This window comes from Saccoglossus kowalevskii, chromosome 4 (assembly GCF_978046115.1).
Source record: "Saccoglossus kowalevskii chromosome 4, keSacKowa6.1, whole genome shotgun sequence".
NCBI lineage: Eukaryota > Metazoa > Hemichordata > Enteropneusta > Harrimaniidae > Saccoglossus > Saccoglossus kowalevskii.
The window spans coordinates 45,419,210-45,445,603 of NC_140644.1; the positions used below are offsets into that span (position 1 = coordinate 45,419,210).

General features: G+C 32.7%; 1 protein-coding gene across 1 annotated transcript in view; it reads left to right on the plus strand.

Annotated features, from left to right (window-relative positions):
* Positions 1-26,394, plus strand: part of LOC100372577 (adenylate cyclase type 9-like) — a 160,865-nt gene that overhangs the window by 125,963 nt on the left and 8,508 nt on the right. Inside the window, exon 2 of the mRNA XM_085498178.1 lies at positions 21,923-22,281. Coding sequence (XP_085354304.1) covers positions 21,923-22,281 — 359 coding nt within the window. The remainder of the gene's footprint in view (positions 1-21,922; positions 22,282-26,394) is intronic.

Genomic DNA, 26,394 nt, shown 5'->3' on the forward strand with positions numbered 1-26,394 from the left:
ACTGCTGTAGTACCCCATGCAGTCACATTGGCTGATTACAACCTGTGCTTAGCACTCCAGGGAATTACCCACAGACGAATAAATGCCAGTTACAGTAGGAATTATAAATAGACACTTGTAGTGATGGATGTATTCTCAGCAATCACAAAATGGCAAAGACAATTATTGGATTTCTCCATGGGTCAAAGCATTGACTTCTAGGATTTTTGTGTTTATTGCACCAAAAAGACGACCTGTGACCTGCCTGTCTTGTTATTTCTGTGACCAGATTGAGCAGTGATTCTCAGCGAGGTCTACACCTGCCAAGTCGTCTACATTATTCATGTATCACTTATTCCTTGGTGGATTTTGGTGTCGCCTGCATTGTGCATAAAATCACCAACATTTTATGTAACAGGAATTCTGTAAAACATATTAACGTAAATTTGTGTTGTCCCTAATAATCACTGGATGAATAGGGAATATTGCTGCCACTGATCACACGAGTTGTCCTAACAGTTGATGATTTGAGTTATTGAGGCAAACAACAGGCTGCTTGTTATATGAATTATTGTCTATTTTTCCAAAATTATGCACACATGCATTCTTGTAATTTCCACCTTGAGAAGCTGACAACCCTGAGTACTACTACATTTAGCATCTATGTCCTTGGAACAGGTACATGTATACACAATCTAATTACTATATACTATACTAGTCTCGGGAGTTCATAACTGATATATTAAATATCACACAAGGGAGTTCATAACTGATATATTAAATATCACACAAGGGAGTTCATAGCTGATATATTAAAGATCACACAAGGGAGTTCATAGCTGATATATTAAATATCACACAAGGGAGTTCATAACTGATATATTAAATATCACACAAGGGAGTTCATAACTGATATATTAAATATCACACAAGGGAGTTCATAGCTGATATATTAAAGATCACACAAGGGAGTTCATAACTGATATATTAAATATCACACAAGGGAGTTCATAACTGATATATTAAATATCACACAAGGGAGTTCATAGCTGATATATTAAATATCACACAAGGGAGTTCATAGCTGATATATTAAAGATCACACAAGGGAGTTCATAGCTGATATATTAAAGATCACACAAGGGAGTTCATAACTGATATATTAAATATCACACAAGGGAGTTCATAGCTGATATATTAAATATCAGATTTGGGAGTTCATCTCTAGATGCATGACCTAGGAGCTGAAAATGGCTCTCGTCGCATGTGATTAGGGAAGTTATGCTATTAACATCTTGGCTGAATACAGAGAATGATATTTAGCTCTTGTACATGTAGTAGTTGAATTACTGACATTGTAACAAGGTGTGTAAGACTATCAAAATGTATTTATGGCTGTATACTCATTTGTAATACATAAAAGTTGGTAACTAATTAAGACTATTTTTTTTCAAAAAGGTATCAAGTCATCATGCTGCTCATACTGTAAACTTTAAACCTAATACAGTGCTGCTCATATTGTAAACTTTGACTTAATACAGTGCTGCTCATACTGTAAACTTTGACTTAATACAGTGCTGCTCATATTGTAAACTTTGACTTAATACAGTGGTGCTCATACTGTAAACTTTGACCTCATACAGTGCTGCTCATACTGTAAACTTTGACTTAATACAGCGCTGCTCATACTGTAAATTTTGACTTAATACAGTGCTGCTCATACTGTAAACTTTGACTTAATACAGTGCTGCTCATACTGTAAACTTTGACTTAATACAGTGCTGCTCATACTGTAAATTTTGACCTAATACTGTGCTGCTCATACTGTAAATTTTGACCTAATACTGTGCTGCTCATATTGTAAAATTTGACCTAATACAGTGGTGCTCATACTGTAAACTTTGACCTAATACAGTGCTTCTCATACTGTAAACTTTGACATAATACAGTGCTGCTCATACTGTAAACTTTGACCTAATACAGTGCTTCTCATACTGTAAACTTTGACCTAATACAGTGCTGCTCATACTGTAAACTTTGACCTAATACAGTGCTGCACACACTGTAATCTTTGACCTAATACAGTGCTGCTCATAATCTTTGACCTAATACAGTGCTGCTCATAATCTTTGACCTTATGCAATGCTGCTCATTGATTTTTCCTTCAGCTTTTAAGCATTCCTTAAAATTGTTTTACTGTTTTGTATAAAAGTTAGATAATTAAGAATTTTAGTGAGAACTGTCCATGAATGAAAGGGTATCTATCTAGTAATATCAACTATTGTAACTCAATACAACTATTGTAACTCAGTGATAGGAATACAAGTACTGTAACTCAGTGATATCAATACAAGTACTGTAACTCAGTGATATCAATACAAGTACTGTAACTCAGTGATAGGAATACAAGTACTGTAACTCAGTGATATCAATACAAGTACTGTAACTTAGTGATATGAATACAAGTATTGTATCTCAGTAATATCGATACAAGTACTGTAACTCAGTGATAGGAATACAAGTACTGTAACTCAGTGATAGGAATACAAGTACTGTAACTCAGTGATAGATATACAAGTACTGTAACTCAGTGATAGGAATACAAGTACTGTAACTCAGTGATAGGAATACAAGTACTGTAACTCAGTGATAGGAATACAAGTACTGTAACTCAGTGATAGGAATACAAGTACTGTAACTCAGTGATAGGAATACAAGTACTGTAACTCAGTGATAGGAATACAAATACTGTAACTCAGTGATAAGAATACAAGTACTGTAACTCAGTGATAAGAATACAAGTACTGTAACTCAGTGATAGGAATACAAATACTGTAACTCAGTGATAAGAATACAAGTACTGTAACTCAGTGATAAGAATACAAGTACTGTAACTCAGTGATAGGAATACAAATACTGTAACTCAGTGATAAGAATACAAGTACTGTAACTCAGTGATAAGAATACAAGTACTGTAACTGTATCTCAGTAATAGGAATACAAGTACTGTATCTCAATGATAGGAATACAAGTACTGTAACTCAGTGATAGGAATACAAGTACTGTAACTCAGTGATAGGAATACAAGTACTGTAACTCGGTTATATCAATACAAGTATTGTATCTCAATGATATGAATACAAGTACTGTATCTCAGTGATAGGAATACAAGTACTGTAACTCGGTGATAGGAATACAAGTACTGTATCTCAGTGATAGGAATACAAGTACTGTAACTCAGTGATAGGAATACAAGTACTGTAACTCAATGATATGAATACAAGTACTGTAACTTAGTGATAGGAATACAAGTACTGTAACTCGGTGATAGGAATACAACTATTGTAACTCAGTGATAGGAATACAAGTACTGTAACTCAGTGATAGGAATACAAGTACTGTAACTCAGTGATAGGAATACAAGTACTGTACCTCAGTGATAGGAATACAAGTACTGTACCTCAGTGATAGGAATACAAGTACTGTAACTCAGTGATAGGAATACAAGTACTGTAACTTAGTGATAGGAATACAAGTACTGTAACTTAGTGATAGGAATACAAGTACTGTAACTTAGTGATAGGAATACAAGTACTGTAACTCAGTGATAGGAATACAACTATTGTAACTCAGTGATATCAATACAAGTACTGTAACTCAGTGATAGGAATACAAGTACTGTAACTCAGTGATAGGAATACAAGTACTGTAACTCAGTGATAGGAATACAAGTACTGTAACTCAGTGATAGGAATACAAGTACTGTAACTCAGTGATAGGAATACAAGTACTGTAACTCAGTGATAGGAATACAAGTACTGTAACTCAGTGATAGGAATACAAGTACTGTAACTCAGTGATAGGAATACAAGTACTGTAACTCAGTGATATGAATACAAGTACTGTAACTTAGTGATAGGAATACAACTATTGTAACTCAGTGATATCAATACAAGTACTGTAACTCGGTGATAGGAATACAAGTACTGTAACTCGGTGATAGGAATACAACTATTGTAACTCAGTGATAGGAATACAAGTACTGTAACTCAGTGATAGGAATACAAGTACTGTAACTCAGTGATAGGAATACAAGTACTGTAACTCAGTGATAGGAATACAACTATTGTAACTCAGTGATATCAATACAAGTACTGTAACTCAGTGATAGGAATACAAGTACTGTAACTCAGTGATGGGAATACAAGTACTGTAACTCAGTGATAGGAATACAAGTACTGTAACTCAGTGATAGGAATACAAGTACTGTAACTCGGTGATAGGAATACAAGTACTGTAACTCAGTGATAGGAATACAAGTACTGTAACTCAGTGATAGGAATACAAGTACTGTAACTCAGTGATAGGAATACAAGTACTGTAACTCAGTGATAGGAATACAAGTACTGTAACTCAGTGATAGGAATACAAGTACTGTAACTCAGTGATATGAATACAAGTACTGTAACTCAGTGATAGGAATACAAGTACTGTAACTCAGTGATAGGAATACAAGTACTGTAACTCAGTGATAGGAATACAAGTATTGTAACTCAGTGATAGGAATACAAGTATTGTAACTCAGTGATAGGAATACAAGTATTGTAACTCAGTGATAGGAATACAAGTACTGTAAGTCAGTGATAGGAATACAAGTACTGTAACTCAGTGATAGGAATACAAGTACTGTAACTCAGTGATAGGAATACAAGTACTGTAACTCAGTGATAGGAATACAAGTACTGTAAGTCAGTGATAGGAATACAAGTACTGTAACTCAGTGATAGGAATACAAGTACTGTAACTCAGTGATAGGAATACAAGTACTGTAACTCAGTGATAGGAATACAAGTACTGTAACTCAGTGATAGGAATACAAGTACTGTAACTCAGTGATAGGAATACAAGTACTGTAACTCAGTGATAGGAATACAAGTACTGTAACTCAGTGATAGGAATACAAGTACTGTAACTCAGTGATAGGAATACAAGTACTGTAACTCAGTGATAGGAATACAAGTACTGTAACTCAGTGATAGGAATACAAGTACTGTAACTCAGTGATAGGAATACAAGTACTGTAACTCAGTGATAGGAATACAAGTACTGTAACTCAGTGATAGGAATACAAGTACTGTAACTCAGTGATAAGAATACAAGTACTGTAACTCAGTGATAGGAATACAAGTACTGTAACTCAGTGATAGGAATACAAGTACTGTAACTCAGTGATAGGAATACAAGTACTGTAACTCAGTGATAGGAATACAAGTACTGTAACTCAGTGATAGGAATACAAGTATTGTAAGTCAGTGATAGGAATACAAGTACTGTAAGTCAGTGATAGGAATACAAGTACTGTAACTCAGTGATAGGAATACAAGTACTGTAAGTCAGTGATAGGAATACAAGTACTGTAACTCAGTGATAGGAATACAAGTACTGTAACTCAGTGATAGGAATACAAGTACTGTAAGTCAGTGATAGGAATACAAGTACTGTAAGTCAGTGATAGGAATACAAGTACTGTAACTCAGTGATAGGAATACAAGTATTGTAAGTCAGTGATAGGAATACAAGTACTGTAACTCAGTGATAGGAATACAAGTACTGTAACTCAGTGATAGGAATACAAGTATTGTAAGTCAGTGATAGGAATACAAGTACTGTAAGTCAGTGATAGGAATACAAGTACTGTAACTCAGTGATAGGAATACAAGTATTGTAAGTCAGTGATAGGAATACAAGTACTGTAACTCAGTGATAGGAATACAAGTATTGTAAGTCAGTGATAGGACTACAAGTACTGTAACTCAGCGATAGGAATAAAAGTACTGTAACTCAGTTGAAAATCTCTTCCAAACCTTTGCCATGAAGTACTATTTAACTGCTAGCACACTGATAACAAATGCTGTTCAATAAAAATTAAATTATTTGTCGTATTGTGTTTCAATCTAGTGTATTCAATACAGAACAAACTCACTTTCAGTCTATTTTTAGTTACAGCTTACAACTCAGTTTGTAACCCGTATGGTAAAAGGATTATTGTTTGTAGGCCAAACTGAATTATTTTTGTGTTAAAAGAGTGTCCTATTTTCAGAAATTAAATGTTCATATATACCTTAGAATTAGATGAAAATTTATTTTATGATGGCAATCAAAATTGTGCTTAAATGTGTCTAGAATATGGATGAATGATGGCAAATTCCAACCAATGTGGAGTCGATTACCACCTTGTCATTGCCATGGTTACCATCCTGCCTAGTAGTGTTACAGCTTAAGTACCCTCACCTGTCATTTCTCTCATTGATATAGAGGTGTACATTGATTCATATTGACAGCATGTAGCTGCCCTTACAAAAGTTTCCTATAGGATTCCTATAAGAATCCTATAGAACAAATTCCTGTAGGATTCCTATAATATTTTGACACATGTTTTCCTATAGGAATCCTATAGGATTTTGTGCGAAAATATTATAGGAATCCTATAGGATTTTGTCCTATTGGAATCCTATAGGATTTTGTGTCAAAATATTATAGGAATCCTATTGGATTTTGTCCTATAGGAATCCTATAGGATTTTGTGTCAAAATATTATAGGAATCCTATTAGAATTTGTCCTATAGGATTTTGTGTCAAAATATTATAGGAATCCTACATGAATTTGTCCCACTCACATAAATAACATCATAAACTAAAATTAGTTAAACAAGAGTATTTTATTGCTTAACATGTACCAGACATAAATTTAATACAATTGTAAGAAAAATACAAGATAAAACTATTACCATAAATATATTGCACAACATTTCTTAAAATGCAATGAAAATATAAAGTTGATGACTCAGACAATTTGAATAATAAATGTAATTCCCTCCACTCTGTCATTGTTTCTAAATACTAGTACTAGATTTTTTTCATAAAAATTATTTTATATTACCGAGTAATTCCAAAATACAAAACAGTAAACAATCTCAACCAGCAATTACAAACTTTTCAGTCAATCAAGAAATGTACACTGAAATAAAATAAAAGTTTACTGCCTTGGAATAAAATGATGTACATAGTGAGTGATACACAGTATCCAGACAATTTAAAAAATAAATGTATAAAAAGTACAATTACAAAAATACTGGTATACATATTGTGTTTCTAAAAAAAAGCATAGAACCCTCAATTCAAATTCATTGATTTCTAATACTAGTATGAGAGAGTCTCTATTTTGGGTCAGAAGGTTCAATTTGTGATAAAGAAATACAAAATAAAATATTGTCAATGCAGTCTTCTGTGAGTTAAGTCATTCATAGGATTTGAGTATTGGACCTGTAATACAAAAAAGAATTTGTTTAAAATGTTTCATTAAAATATTAATTAAAATATTCCAAATACTGTAAAATATTTTATTTTCACTTGCAATTATTTTTTGCTATTTTCGCTGAAGGGATAATTCAGTGAAAAAAAAGTCTAGCGAATATAACTTTTTTTTCTATATTTCAAACTCACTCATCAAAAATCAGTGAAAATAATTTCCTCACAAATTACCCAAAAAGCCCTTTCAGCTAAAATTAATTTCAGCTAAAATGAAGTATTTTACAGTAGATAAAAAACTACCATTTACTGTATATGCACTATTAGATGTTTATTCCAAATAGAAGTGCATATAAACCCAAAATTGCATTGGCTGTGTATTAAAATTTACTTTTTTTTTGCCATAGAAAAAAACTTTGAAAAAATTTGAAGGTACATATGTGTGTAATGTTTTTAAATACTACATGGATTTCATTGATTTTATTAAATGCATTCCTCTAAATTTGGCTTTCACAAATTGAATGAAAAAAATTACTAGTACAATGTAATATGAAAAAAGTGGTACTTTCTAAATGTAAAATTACTTGAATTAAATTAGCATTTAATTATAATTTCCTAAAATTAAAAGTTGTTAGAGAAATCAAAATTGGTTCAACAGGGTAAATATTAGGATATAATATTGAAATTCACTGCTGTTATGAGTGAATTTCCCCCCAGAAAAAGCCATGCACTTGGTGACTATTTACATAATTATATATGCAAATACACCCCTCCCCCATCACCACATGCACACACAAATAACTATTTTAAAACAACAAAAGTTAAATTATGAAAATTGATCAGCAATCTTTATACATTTGTAATTGCAAATGGTTATCACAACTGTCTTTAAATTTAAAGGATAAATGGTATACTTTTGAAGTCAACAGTCAGCTAGTTAATTAATTCAGTGTTACTAATCCTTAAGTACACAGTCACAGTACCTTTTTGTGTTTGTGTTTTCTGAAGCTAAAAAACACATTAAAAACACCAAGATATACCATAATTATGTTACTCACATGTTCTCTACAAGTTTATGGTCTTCTTGGTCCAAAAATTAGGTAAAATGACATCAGTTTCACCATATTACAAGGTCATTGTGACAGCATGGTCCACAGTCCCTGGCACAAACAATGTGTGACTTGTAGTGCATGATGGGTAAAACACTCAGAAGGAGGCTGATGGAAGTACACCATCCGTGGTCACAGGAAGTTCAGGCTCTGTGTTCAGTAACTTATCTCCCAATAATTTAAAAGTTATAAAATTTCTCAAAATGCTTTAGTTATGTTTTTCTTCTAATCTGCCAATTATGAATTAAAATAAAACTGATCCCAAGAATATCAAAATCATGGTTATTTGTTCTAAAATTATTCAAATCTTTTTATGAAGTTTTAACAATTCAGTAAAAACTAGAGACTTTCTGCTTTTGTGTAATAAAAATATAGACATTTGGAAAGTTGAAAGAAAAATTAAACTAAACATGGATATTTTAAATTTTTTACAAATGATTTTTCATCAGTATTTGTTTATAATTTTTTCACAATGTGCTGACTTTTAAAAGTCTATAGAAATAACGTATATCAATCTGATTTTTTTACTAATTTTTTGTTAGTCCCCGTTCGGACGCAGTCCGAAAACGGGGACTTATGTTTTGCCCTGTGTGCGTCCGTCCGTCCGTGCGTCCGTCCGTCCGTGCGTCCGTGCGTCCGTGATCACCTGTATCTCGAACATGCATGGACCGATTAAGTTCAAACTTCACTCATACATCACACATTATATGGGACATATGCACATGCATTTTTTTCATGATCCGATTAACGATAGCCGAATAGCGGCCATTTTAAGGCCGAAAATGCATCAAAATCGCACATTTTCACCATTCCGGACCCGGATCTCAGTTATGCATGGACGGATTTTGTTCAAATTTGGTACATACATTAAACATAATAGGACCTTGATGCACGTCATTTTTTTTTTGGGATCGGGTTCGAAATGGCCGACTGGCGGCCATTTTGTTTTAAAGAATTCAGTTCTGGATCCGTATCTGAGACATGCTTGGATTGATCGAGTTCAAACTTCACACACACAAGATACATCATGTCACAAATATGTATGTGCATTTGTTTCATGATCTCATTAACGATAGCCAAATGGCAGCCGCTTTAAGGCCGAAAATGCATTGAAATCGCACATTTTCACCATTCCGGACCCGGATCTCAGTTATGCATGGACGGATTTCATTCAAATTTGGTACATACATTAAACATAATAGGACCTTGATGCACGTCATTTTTTTTTTCGGATCAAGTTCGAAATAGCCGACTGGCGGCCATTTTGTTTTAAAGAATTCAGTTCTGGATCCGTATCCGAGACATGTCTGGATTGATCAAGTTCAAACTTCACACACACAAGGTACATCATGTCACAAATATGTATGTGCATTTGTTTCATGATCTCATTAACGATAGCCAAATGGGGGCCGCTTTAAGGCCGAAAATGCATTGAAATCGCACATTTTCACCATTCCGGACCCATATCTCAGTTATGCATGGATGGATTTTGTTCAAATTTGGTACATACATTAGACATAATAGGACCTTGATGCACGTCATTTTTTTTTCGGATCAAGTTCGAAATAGCCAACTGGCGGCCATTTTGTTTTAAAGAATTCAGTTCTGGATCCGTATCCGAGACATGTCTGGATTGATCAAGTTCAAACTTCACACACACAAGGTACATCATGTCACAAATATGTATGTGCATTTGTTTCATGATCTCATTAACGATAGCCAAATGGGGGCCGCTTTAAGGCCGAAAATGCATTGAAATCGCACATTTTTACCATTCCGGACCCATATCTCAGTTATGCATGGATGGATTTTGTTCAAATTTGGTACATACATTAAACATAATAAGACCTTGATGCACGTCTTTTTTTTTTTCGGATCAAGTTCGAAATGGCCGACTGGCGGCCATTTTGTTAAAGAATTCAGTTCTGGATCCGTATCCAAGACATGTCTGGATTGATCAAGTTCAAACTTCACACACACATGGTACATCATGTCACAAATAGATATGTGCATTTGTTTCATGATCTGCTTAACAATAGCGGAATGATGGCCAATTTAAGGCCGAAAATGCATCAAAATCACGTATTTTCACAATTCCAGAACCGGATCTCAGTCATGCATGGATGGATTTTGTTCAGATTTAGCACAATGTGTTGTACATATGCAGGTGCATTTCGGTCATGATCTGCTTTGAATGTATATGTCACTCAAATATGAACGGAACGGGGACATGTCATTGACAATGACTTGTTAAAGTAAAATTTTATCTTAATATATTATTCATTTACTGGGAGTTTTTCGAAGATGCAAGATGGATCATTGGATGAAAACAAATATAAATACAATAAAAAACATGTCGTACAATACAACTGATTGTAATGAGATTGACTAAAGTTCAATTTGAAAAAATGTTGACTTCTTATGATAGTATGTAATATTTTTGTAGGGGAGTGATATGAATCTAGGTAACTTACTCTACATGTAGAAATATCCAGTCCTATAGGACTGGCAGTTTAAAGTCCTATAGGAATTGTATAGTCCTATAAGACTCATGATCTCACACACCAGTCCAATAGGACTGGCAGTGTAAAGTCCTATAGGAATTGTATAGTCCTATAGGACTTATGATCTCACACACCAGTCCTATAGGACTGGCAGTGTAAAGTCCTATAGGAATTGTATTGTCCTATAGGACTTATGATCTCACACACCAGTCCTATAGGACTGGCAGTGTAAAGTCCTATAGGAATTGTATAGTCCTATAGGACTTATGATCTCACATACCAGTCCTATAGGACTGGCAGTGTAAAGTCCTATAGGAATTGTATAGTCCTATATGACTTATGATCTCATGCACCAGTCCTATAGGACTGGCAGTGTAAAGTCCTATAGGACTTGTTAATTCCTATAGGAATTTACATAAAATCCTATAGGACTATACATGCCCTATAGGATTTCATGAAAAGTCCTATAGGATTTTTTAAAATCCTATAAGATTTTGAAAATCCTATAGGAAACTTTTGTAAGGGTGACATAGCAGTTACTCATACTACTTGGCTGTTTCCCATTACTAATAGACACCAAGAAAAACCTTTTCAAGTATTGGTTACATATACAAGGGCTTCCAGATAAATGTCTTACAAAACAAGCATATTATGAACAAATGAAATTCAATTTACCATGGTGTTCATCGGTTCAGAATTTAGTTATTGACTCAAGAATTCAAACTAGTAAAACAGATTTGAATATAAAGAACATTGATAAGACTTTTAAAAGAAAACTATATTACATTTTGGAAACAGAATGTCAATCAAGAAAACACAAAACTAAGAACATATGCAAAATTCAAAAACACTTATAATTTTGAGTCATACTTAAATTGTCTTCCGAAAAAACATCAAGTCTGCATGTTGCGCTTCCGAACAAGTAACCATTGTTTGGCTATTGAAAAAGGAAGGCACACACAGCCAAAAACTCCCATTGAAAAAAGAATTTGTAATTTGTGTTCCCAAAATAAAATAGAAGATTAAGTTCACTTCCTTTTAGAATGTGATCGGTACAAACATATTAGACATGAATTGCTCACAGAAATTACATTAACTAATGCATGAGATAAATTGAGTAATTTTATATTTTTGATGAGCAACAAGGACTCCAAGGCAATTAAATGTATGGGGACCTATCTACTTAAAGCCATGGAGTACAGAAAACTTTAACGTATCTATTTATATTGTATTGTAATTGTGTTGTGTATGGATATATTTATTGCTTTTTACCAAAAGAAATATTGTAATTTCTAAGGATGCAATAAAATTTGATTATTATTATTATTATTATTATTATTATTACTAGTATACATGTAGCTGACATAGCAGTTACTCATACTAGTATACATGTAGCTGACATTATATCAGTTACTCATACTAGTATACATTTAGCTGACATTATAGTAGTTAATCATACTAGTATACATGTACCTTACATTATAGTAGTTACTCATACTAGTATACATGTACCTTACATTATAGTAGTTACTCATACTAGTATGCATGTAGCTGACATTATATCAGTTACTCATACTAGTATACATGTAGCTGACATTATAGCAGTTACTCATACTAGTATACATGTAGCTGACATTATATAAGTTACTCATACTAGTATACATGTAGCTGACATTATAGCAGTTACTCATACTAGTATACATGTACCTGACATTATATCAGTTACTCATACTAGTATACATGTACCTGACATTATATCAGTTACTCATACTAGTATACATGTACCTGACATTATATCAGTTACTCATACTAGTATACATGTAGCTGACATTATATCAGTTACTCATACTAGTATACATGTAGCTGACATTATATCAGTTACTCATACTAGTATACATGTAGCTGACATTATATCAGCTACTCATACTAGTATACATGTACCTGACATTATAGTAGTTACTCATACTAGTATACATGTAGCTGACATTATAGCAGTTACTCATACTAGTATACATGTACCTGACATTATATCAGTTACTCATACTAGTATACATGTACCTGACATTATATCAGTTACTCATACTAGTATACATGTACCTGACATTATATCAGTTACTCATACTAGTATACATGTAGCTGACATTATAGCAGTTACTCATACTAGTATACATGTAGCTGACATTATAGCAGTTACTCATACTAGTATACATGTACCTGACATTATATCAGTTACTCATACTAGTATACATGTACCTGACATTATATCAGTTACTCATACTAGTATACATGTACCTGACATTATATCAGTTACTCATACTAGTATACATGTAGCTGACATTATATCAGTTACTCATACTAGTATACATTTAGCTGACATTATAGTAGTTAATTATACTAGTATACATGTACCTTACATTATAGTAGTTACTCATACTAGTATACATGTACCTTACATTATAGTAGTTACTCATACTAGTATGCATGTAGCTGACATTATATCAGTTACTCATACTAGTATACATGTAGCTGACATTATAGCAGTTACTCATACTAGTATACATGTAGCTGACATTATATAAGTTACTCATACTAGTATACATGTAGCTGACATTATAGCAGTTACTCATACTAGTATACATGTACCTGACATTATATCAGTTACTCATACTAGTATACATGTACCTGACATTATATCAGTTACTCATACTAGTATACATGTACCTGACATTATATCAGTTACTCATACTAGTATACATGTACCTGACATTATATCAGTTACTCATACTAGTATACATGTAGCTGACATTATATCAGTTACTCATACTAGTATACATGTAGCTGACATTATATCAGCTACTCATACTAGTATACATGTACCTGACATTATAGTAGTTACTCATACTAGTATACATGTAGCTGACATTATAGCAGTTACTCATACTAGTATACATGTACCTGACATTATATCAGTTACTCATACTAGTATACATGTACCTGACATTATATCAGTTACTCATACTAGTATACATGTACCTGACATTATATCAGTTACTCATACTAGTATACATGTAGCTGACATTATAGCAGTTACTCATACTAGTATACATGTAGCTGACATTATAGCAGTTACTCATACTAGTATACATGTACCTGACATTATATCAGTTACTCATACTAGTATACATGTACCTGACATTATATCAGTTACTCATACTAGTATACATGTACCTGACATTATATCAGTTACTCATACTAGTATACATGTACCTGACATTATATCAGTTACTCATACTAGTATACATGTAGCTGACATTATATCAGTTACTCATACTAGTATACATGTAGCTGACATTATATCAGCTACTCATACTAGTATACATGTACCTGACATTATAGCAGTTACTCATACTAGTATACATGTAGCTGACATTATAGCAGTTACTCATACTAGTATACATGTACCTGACATTATATCAGCTACTCATACTAGTATACATGTACCTGACATTATATCAGTTACTCATACTAGTATACATGTAGCTGACATTATATAAGTTACTCATACTAGTATACATGTAGCTGACATTATATCAGTTACTCATACTAGTATACATGTAGCTGACATTATATCAGTTACTCATACTAGTATACATGTAGCTGATATTATATCAGTTACTCATACTAGTATACATGTACCTGACATTATATCAGCTACTCATACTAGTATACATGTACCTGACATTATATCAGTTACTCATACTAGTATACATGTAGCTGATATTATATCAGTTACTCATACTAGTATACATGTAGCTGACATTATATCAGTTACTCATACTAGTATACATGTAGCTGATATTATATCAGTTACTCATACTAGTATACATGTACCTGACATTATATCAGTTACTCATACTAGTATACATGTACCTGACATTATATCAGCTACTCATACTAGTATACATGTACCTGACATTATATCAGTTACTCATACTAGTATACATGTAGCTGATATTATATCAGTTACTCATACTAGTATACATGTACCTGACATTATATCAGCTACTCATACTAGTATACATGTACCTGACATTATATAAGTTACTCATACTAGTATACATGTAGCTGATATTATATCAGTTACTCATACTAGTATACATGTACCTGACATTATATCAGCTACTCATACTAGTATACATGTACCTGACATTATATCAGTTACTCATACTAGTATACATGTAGCTGACATTATAGTAGTTACTCATACTAGTATACATGTAGCTGACATTATAGCAGTTACTCATACTAGTATACATGTAGCTGATATTATATCAGTTACTCATACTAGTATACATGTAGCTGATATTATATCAGTTACTCATACTAGTATACATGTAGCTGACATTATAGTAGTTACTCATACTAGTATACATGTAGCTGATATTATAGCAGTTACTCATACTAGTATACATGTAGCTGACATTATATCAGTTACTCATACTAGTATACATGTAGCTGACATTATAGCAGTTACTCATACTAGTATACATGTAGCTGATATTATATCAGTTACTCATACTAGTATACATGTAGCTGACATTATATCAGTTACTCATACTAGTATACATGTACCTGACATTATATCAGCTACTCATACTAGTATACATGTAGCTGATATTATATCAGTTACTCATACTAGTATACATGTAGCTGACATTATAGCAGTTACTCATACTAGTATACATGTAGCTGACATTATATCAGTTACTCATACTAGTATACATGTAGCTGACATTATATCAGTTACTCATACTAGTATACATGTAGCTGACATTATAGCAGTTACTCATACTAGTATACATGTAGCTGATATTATATCAGTTACTCATACTAGTATACATGTAGCTGACATTATATCAGTTACTCATACTTGTATACACGTACCTGACATTATATCAGCTACTCATACTAGTATACATGTACCTGACATTATATCAGTTACTCATACTAGTATACATGTAGCTGACATTATAGCAGTTACTCATACTAGTATACATGTAGCTGATATTATATCAGTTACTCATACTAGTATACATGTAGCTGATATTATATCAGTTACTCATACTAGTATACATGTAGCTGACATTATAGCAGTTACTCATACTTGTATACATGTAGCTGACATTATATCAGTTACTCATACTAGTATACATGTAGCTGACATTATATCAGTTACTCATACTAGTATACATGTAGCTGATATTATATCAGTTACTCATACTAGTATACATGTAGCTGATATTATATCAGTTACTCATACTAGTATACATGTACCTGACATTATATCAGTTACTCATACTAGTATACATGTAGCTGACATTATATCAGTTACTCATACTAGTATACATGTAGCTGATATTATAGCAGTTACTCATACTAGTATACATGTAGCTGACATAGCAGTTACTCATACTAGTATACATGTAGCTGACATTATATCAGTTACTCATACTAGTATACATGTAGCTGACATTATATCAGTTACTCATACTAGTATACATGTACCTGACATTATAGCAGTTACTCATACTAGTATACATGTACCTGACATAGCAGTTACTCATACTAGTATACATGTAGCTGATATTATATCAGTTACTCATACTAGTATACATGTAGCTGACATTATAGCAGTTACTCATACTAGTATACATGTAGCTGATATTATATCAGTTACTCATACTAGTATACATGTAGCTGACATTATATCAGTTACTCATACTAGTATACATGTACCTGACATTATATCAGCTACTCATACTAGTATACATGTAGCTGATATTATATCAGTTACTCATACTAGTATACATGTAGCTGACATTATAGCAGTTACTCATACTAGTATACATGTAGCTGACATTATATCAGTTACTCATACTAGTATACATGTAGCTGACATTATATCAGTTACTCATACTAGTATACATGTAGCTGACATTATAGCAGTTACTCATACTAGTATACATGTAGCTGATATTATATCAGTTACTCATACTAGTATACATGTAGCTGACATTATATCAGTTACTCATACTTGTATACACGTACCTGACATTATATCAGCTACTCATACTAGTATACATGTACCTGACATTATATCAGTTACTCATACTAGTATACATGTAGCTGACATTATAGCAGTTACTCATACTAGTATACATGTAGCTGATATTATATCAGTTACTCATACTAGTATACATGTAGCTGATATTATATCAGTTACTCATACTAGTATACATGTAGCTGACATTATAGCAGTTACTCATACTTGTATACATGTAGCTGACATTATATCAGTTACTCATACTAGTATACATGTAGCTGACATTATATCAGTTACTCATACTAGTATACATGTAGCTGATATTATATCAGTTACTCATACTAGTATACATGTAGCTGATATTATATCAGTTACTCATACTAGTATACATGTACCTGACATTATATCAGTTACTCATACTAGTATACATGTAGCTGACATTATATCAGTTACTCATACTAGTATACATGTAGCTGATATTATAGCAGTTACTCATACTAGTATACATGTAGCTGACATAGCAGTTACTCATACTAGTATACATGTAGCTGACATTATATCAGTTACTCATACTAGTATACATGTAGCTGACATTATATCAGTTACTCATACTAGTATACATGTACCTGACATTATAGCAGTTACTCATACTAGTATACATGTACCTGACATAGCAGTTACTCATACTAGTATACATGTAGCTGATATTATAGCAGTTACTCATACTAGTATACATGTACCTGACATTATATCAGTTACTCATACTAGTATACATATAGCTGACATTATAGCAGTTACTCATACTAGTATACATGTAGCTGATATTATAGCAGTTACTCATACTAGTATACATGTAGCTGACATATCAGTTACCCATACTAGTATACATGTAGCTGACATTATATCAGTTACGGTACTCATACTAGTATACATGTACCTGACATTATATCAGTTACTCATACTAGTATACATGTAGTTGACATTATATCAGTTACTCATACTAGTATACATGTAGTTGACATTATATCAGTTACTCATACTAGTATACATGTAGCTGACATTATAGCAGTTACTCATACTAGTATACATGTAGCTGACATTATATCAGTTACTCATCCTAGTATACATGTAGCTGACATTATATCAGTTACTCATACTAGTATACATGTACCTGACATTATAGTAGTTACTCATACTAGTATACATGTAGCTGATATTATAGCAGTTACTCATACTAGTATACATATAGCTGACAGTATATCAGTTACTCATACTAGTATACATGTAGCTGACATTATAGCAGTTACTCATACTAGTATACATGTAGCTGATATTATAGCAGTTACTCATACTAGTTTACATGTAGCTGACATTATATCAGTTACTCATACTAGTATACATGTAGCTGACATTATAGCAGTTACTCATACTAGTATACATGTAGCTGACATTATAGTAGTTACTCATACTAGTATACATGTAGCTGACATATCAGTTACTCATACTAGTATACATGTAGCTGACATTATAGCAGTTACTCATACTAGTATACATGTAGCTGACATTATATCAGTTACTCATACTAGTATACATGTAGCTGACATTATAGCAGTTACTCATACTAGTATACATGTAGCTGACATAGTAGTTACTCATACTAGTATACATGTAGCTGACATTATATCAGTTACTCATACTAGTATACATGTAGCTGATATTATAGCAGTTACTCATACTAGTATACATGTAGCTGACATTATAGCAGTTACTCATACTAGTATACATGTAGCTGACATTATATCAGTTACTCATACTAGTATACATGTAGCTGACATTATATCAGTTACTCATACTAGTATACATGTACCTGACATTATAGTAGTTACTCATACTAGTATACATGTAGCTGATATTATAGCAGTTACTCATACTAGTATACATGTACCTGACATTATATCAGCTACTCATACTAGTATACATGTACCTGACATTATATCAGTTACTCATACTAGTATACATGTAGCTGACATTATAGCAGTTACTCATACTAGTATACATGTAGCTGATATTATATCAGTTACTCATACTAGTATACATGTAGCTGATATTATATCAGTTACTCATACTAGTATACATGTAGCTGACATTATAGCAGTTACTCATACTTGTATACATGTAGCTGACATTATATCAGTTACTCATACTAGTATACATGTAGCTGACATTATATCAGTTACTCATACTAGTATACATGTAGCTGATATTATATCAGTTACTCATACTAGTATACATGTAGCTGATATTATATCAGTTACTCATACTAGTATACATGTACCTGACATTATATCAGTTACTCATACTAGTATACATGTAGCTGACATTATATCAGTTACTCATACTAGTATACATGTAGCTGATATTATAGCAGTTACTCATACTAGTATACATGTAGCTGACATAGCAGTTACTCATACTAGTATACATGTAGCTGACATTATATCAGTTACTCATACTAGTATACATGTAGCTGACATTATATCAGTTACTCATACTAGTATACATGTACCTGACATTATAGCAGTTACTCATACTAGTATACATGTACCTGACATAGCAGTTACTCATACTAGTATACATGTAGCTGATATTATAGCAGTTACTCATACTAGTATACATGTACCTGACATTATATCAGTTACTCATACTAGTATACATATAGCTGACATTATAGCAGTTACTCATACTAGTATACATGTAGCTGATATTATAGCAGTTACTCATACTAGTATACATGTAGCTGACATATCAGTTACCCATACTAGTATACATGTAGCTGACATTATATCAGTTACGGTACTCATACTAGTATACATGTACCTGACATTATATCAGTTACTCATACTAGTATACATGTAGTTGACATTATATCAGTTACTCATACTAGTATACATGTAGTTGACATTATATCAGTTACTCATACTAGTATACATGTAGCTGACATTATAGCAGTTACTCATACTAGTATACATGTAGCTGACATTATATCAGTTACTCATCCTAGTATACATGTAGCTGACATTATATCAGTTACTCATACTAGTATACATGTACCTGACATTATAGTAGTTACTCATACTAGTATACATGTAGCTGATACATGTATTATAGCAGTTACTCATACTAGTATACATATAGCTGACAGTATATCAGTTACTCATACTAGTATACATGTAGCTGACATTATAGCAGTTACTCATACTAGTATACATGTAGCTGATATTATAGCAGTTACTCATACTAGTTTACATGTAGCTGACATTATATCAGTTACTCATACTAGTATACATGTAGCTGACATTATAGCAGTTACTCATACTAGTATACATGTAGCTGACATTATAGTAGTTACTCATACTAGTGTACATGTAGCTGACATTATAGCAGTTACTCATACTAGTATACATGTAGCTGACATATCAGTTACTCATACTAGTATACATGTAGCTGACATTATAGCAGTTACTCATACTAGTATACATGTAGCTGACATTATAGTAGTTACTCATACTAGTATACATGTAGCTGACATTATATCAGTTACTCATACTAGTATACATGTAGCTGATATTATAGCAGTTACTCATACTAGTATACATGTAGCTGACATTATAGCAGTTACTCATACTAGTATACATGTAGCTGACATTATATCAGTTACTCATACTAGTATACATGTAGCTGACATTATATCAGTTACTCATACTAGTATACATGTACCTGACATTATAGTAGTTACTCATACTAGTATACATGTAGCTGATATTATAGCAGTTACTCATACTAGTATACATGTAGCTGACATTATAGTAGTTACTCATACTAGTATACATGTAGCTGATATTATATCAGTTACTCATACTAGTATACATGTAGCTGATATTATATCAGTTACTCATACTAGTATACATGTACCTGACATTATAGCAGTTACTCATACTAGTATACATGTACCTGACATTATAGCAGTTACTCATACTAGTATACATGTAGCTGACATTATATCAGTTACTCATACTAGTATACATATAGCTGACATTATATCAGTTACTCATACTAGTATACATGTACCTGACATTATATCAGTTACTCATACTAGTATACATGTAGCTGACATTATATCAGTTACTCATACTAGTATACATGTACCTGACATTATAGCAGTTACTCATACTAGTATACATGTAGCTGACATTATATCAGTTACTCATACTAGTATACATATAGCTGACATTATAGCAGTTACTCATACTAGTATACATGTAGTTGACATTATATTAGTTACTCATACTAGTATACATGTAGCTGATATTATATCAGTTACTCATACTAGTATACATATAGCTGACATTATATCAGTTACTCATACTAGTATACATATAGCTGACATTATAGCAGTTACTCATACTAGAATACATGTAGTTGACATTATATCAGTTACTCATACTTTCTGGCATTTATGGATGGATTTTGTTCAAACTTGTTTTATTTTTAGATCGTATTCAGAATGGCTGACTAGTGGCCATTTTGTTTTAATGAATGTGGTTCTAGTGCCATATCTCTGACATACTTTGCCTGATTATGTTAAAATTATATATAATCATTATACATCATGTCAAAGATATACATATTGTTTTAATTAATGCTGTTCCAGAGCAATAACAAGTAATTTGACTGAATGTCAATCATTTTAATATTAAAAAAAGCGTCAGCTTCTGGATCCATTTCTCTGACATGTTTACTGTTCATTGTCAGTGTTTGTCACTGTCACACATATTGTGTTTTACCATTTGACCGAAATTTATGTTCAAAAGATGTAACTTGCTTATTTTCTAAAAACGAAATTTCTTATTTAATTCTAGGTGTGAAGACGTTCTTCATTGTGTCCCGTGCAAAGCAGCCTACACCGGAAATTAAACCTAAATCTATGATCAGTGGTTCTACATCAAATATCAATAAAGAAAGCAATGATAATGAGAAAGCTATCAAAGACGTCAAAGTAGACATTGGTGATACTGAAGATACTGAAAGTGATGCAAGTGAAAACATTGATGCGAGTGAGACAGATAAAATGGTGAAAAAAGATGAAAGTGAAGTTGAAGATAAATGTTTGAAAGCTGTGTCACATAAGTCTTTGCCAACCAACTCAGCAAACAGTTCACCACAGTGCGGTAGTAAAGTGAAAGCAGTAAAGACACTAAGCAACCATACAGAAATGCAGGTAAGATTGTCACATACATGACACATATATTTGCATTGATAGTTAGTTTCACTGATATATTGTTCCAAACAACATTGCCAGCGAATTGGCACCAGCTAACTGCTGATTGGTTTGCCATATGCGTTTCATGATCGTGACATTAGTCAAACCAACATCAACATGAGAGGTCAAATTAATACTAAGGAACACATTGAATATTAATAGAAGATGCATATCCCTTTCAATTCATTGCAACGACTTATGTAGAGTTGTTACTGTATTCATTCTGTTATGTAAAGTTGTTACTGTAGTCATTCTGTTGTGTAGAGTTGTTACTGTAGTCATTCTGTTGTGTAGAGTTGTTACTGTAGTCATTCTGTTGTGTAGAGTTGTTACTGTAGTCATTCTGTTGTGTAGAGTTGTTACTGTATTCATTCTGTTATGTAGAGTTGTTACTGTAGTCATTCTGTTGTGTAGAGTTGTTACTGTATTCATTCTGTTATGTAGAGTTGTTACTGTAGTCATTCTGTTGTGTAGAGTTGTTACTGTAGTCATTCTGTTGTGTAGAGTTGTTACTGTAGTCATTCTGTTGTGTAGAGTTGTTACTGTAGTCATTCTGTTGTGTAGAGTTGTTACTGTAGTCATTCTGTTGTGTAGAGTTGTTACTGTATTCATTCTGTTATGTAGAGTTGTTACTGTAGTCATTCTGTTGTGTAGAGTTGTTACTGTAGTCATTCTGTTGTGTAGAGTTGTTACTGTAGTCATTCTGTTGTGTAGAGTTGTTACTGTAGTCATTCTGTTGTGTAGAGTTGTTACTGTATTCATTCTGTTATGTAGAGTTGTTACTGTAGTCATTCTGTTGTGTAGAGTTGTTACTGTAGTCATTCTGTTGTGTAGAGTTGTTACTGTAGTCATTCTGTTGTGTAGAGTTGTTACTGTAGTCATTCTGTTGTGTAGAGTTGTTACTGTAGTCATTCTGTTGTGTAGAGTTGTTACTGTATTCATTCTGTTATGTAGAGTTGTTACTGTAGTCATTCTGTTGTGTAGAGTTGTTACTGTAGTCATTCTGTTGTGTAGAGTTGTTACTGTAGTCATTCTGTTGTGTAGAGTTGTTACTGTCGTCATTCTGTTGTGTAGAGTTGTTACTGTAGTCATTCTGTTGTGTAGAGTTGTTACTGTAGTCATTCTGTTGTGTAGAGTTGTTACTGTCGTCATTCTGTTGTGTAGAGTTGTTACTGTAGTCATTCTGTTGTGTAGAGTTGTTACTGTAGTCATTCTGTTGTGTAGAGTTGTTACTGTAGTCATTCTGTTGTGTAGAGTTGTTACTGTAGTCATTCTGTTGTGTAGAGTTGTTACTGTAGTCATTCTGTTGTGTAGAGTTGTTACTGTAGTCATTCTGTTGTGTAGAGTTGTTACTGTAGTCATTCTGTTGTGTAGAGTTGTTACTGTAGTCATTCTGTTGTGTAGAGTTGTTACTGTAGTCATTCTGTTGTGTAGAGTTGTTACTGTAGTCATTCTGTTGTGTAGAGTTGTTACTGTAGTCATTCTGTTGTGTAGAGTTGTTACTGTAGTCATTCTGTTGTGTAGAGTTGTTACTGTAGTCATTCTGTTGTGTAGAGTTGTTACTGTAGTCATTCTGTTGTGTAGAGTTGTTACTGTAGTCATTCTGTTGTGTAGAGTTGTTACTGTAGTCATTCTGTTGTGTAGAGTTGTTACTGTAGTCATTCTGTTGTGTAGAGTTGTTACTGTAGTCATTCTGTTGTGTAGAGTTGTTACTGTAGTCATTCTGTTGTGTAGAGTTGTTACTGTAGTCATTCTGTTGTGTAGAGTTGCTTTTTACCTTGCCCGTACCATCAAAGATGGAAGGGAAAGGTATATTAAGGGAAAGATTTTGTCCGGCGTTGTCGTCGTCGTTGTCGTCGTCGTTAATAATTGTTATTGTGTGCATGATAACTTTACTAATTCTATTCCAAACTTCATCAAACTTGGTCACCTTGTTCATCAGTATAAAGTCTTCCCTGAGTTTGAACAACAGATGTCCTGTATGAAAATATCATGCAAAAATTGAGAAAAACTGATAAAATATTTCGACTGTTTCTACTTGACTGATCACTGGTGATACACATCAAAGGTCACTGATCTCAGTGGAAATATGCATTGTTGTATGTGTTCAATGAAGCAAATGATTTATCTTGTAATAATATCCTTGGTAATGTATCTCAGAATCCCTTACTGGGTTTCAAAACCAACTCATGGAGAGATTGCACAGTCTGATACACATTTGCAAACCTACCAATAAATCTTTACAGAAAACAAGATGTCAGAAAATCAATATAAGCACTCCTATGAATTGGTTGCCAAACTTTGATCAAGATCTGAAGCTAATAGAAAATCTGTTTAGTTCAAAGTTATCAAATCAAAAACAATACATAAAAAATACATAAAAAGCAAAACATTTCATCCTCATTTTAAAAAGAAAATTGTTCTAAAATATATGTATTCTGTATTTGACAAACAGTTCATTCGACAAATGAAAACTCATAGGAATATGTTTCAGCTATTAGAACAGAATGATAGAGTTTTTATAATATTAGTTTAAAAACTCACTTCAAACAAAGATTGCAGTGTTTGAAGATGTAGGTTCTCAGGAGGCAACAGTACTGTTAACTTCTCCCTCCACTGGACACCAACTAACTATTTAAAGCAGAGCTTGCAACATGATAGCTATTCATAAAGGGTGTTTTTTTTTTACTTTTCATATAATACAGTAGTCACACAATGAGGCAGTTCATATTTGTCTCAGTGAATCATTAATTTTTGACAGACACCTGTACAAAATACTTGGATAAAAGCCAGCTAAGATTTTCTGTTATCTTGCATGTTTTATGAATCTATTCACGTCTAAATGCAGCACTTTTTTTTTGCAATGAGGCATTTGTTTTTATACTAAAATATCTGAATTACTTTGAATAAAGCTGGAAATTATGTCCCTTAAAATATTTAAACAAATAAGGCACCAATGTTTTTGTAAGATATTTACATCTTTAAAGGACATTCGGTAGACTGATTCCCCACTGTTAGTTCAACCCCAAAACTTTTTTGTATTCAAAATTAATTATGACAATGTATATTTATATTGAAACAAACTATGTTAAAGGGAATTATATTATATAACAAATGGCAAGGTCACCAGAGTTCAACTATGTTGTTCTTTATGAGTCACCAGGGAGTACATTATTGTTATTATTTTGTTACCTTGCCCGTACCATCAAAGATGGAAGGGGAAGGTACATTAAGGGAACAATTTCTGTCTGGCGTTGTCCTCGCCGCTGTTAATAATTGTTATTGTGTGCACAATAACTTTACCAACTCTTTTCCAAACTTCATCAAACTTGGTCACCTTATTCATCAGTATAAAGTCTTCCCTGAGTATGAACAACAGATGTCCTGTATGAAAATATCATGCAAAAATTGAGAAAATCTGATAAAATGTTTTGACTGTTCTCAGTGGAAATATGCATTGTTGTATGTGTTCAATGAAGCAAATCATTTATTTTGTAATAATATCCTTGGTAATGTACATGTATCTCCCAAATCCCATGGGAATACTATACTGGGTTTCAAAACCAACTCATCGAGAGATTTTTTGCACAGTCTGAATCATATTTGCAAACCTAACAATAGAATCTTTACAAAAAACAAGATGTCACATAAGAATACATAAAAAATACATAAAAAGCAAAATTGTACTAAAAAATATGTATTCTGTATTTGAAAACAGTTCATTCGACAAATGAAAATTCACAGGAATTTGTTTCAGCTATTAGAACAGAATGATAGAGCTTTTATAATACTTATATTTTATAATATTTAAAAACGCACTTCAAAAACAAAGATTGCAGTGTTTGAAGATGTAGATTCTCAGGAGGCAACAGTACTGTTGACTTCTCTCTCCACTGGACACTAACTAACTATTTAAGTTGATTTGCATTACAAAGCAGAGCTTGCAACATGATAGCTATTCATAGAGAGTGTTTTTTTTTTACTTTTCATATAATACAGTAGTCACACAATGAATATAATAAGGCAGTTTATATTTGTTTCAGTGAATCATTAATTTTTGACAAACACCTG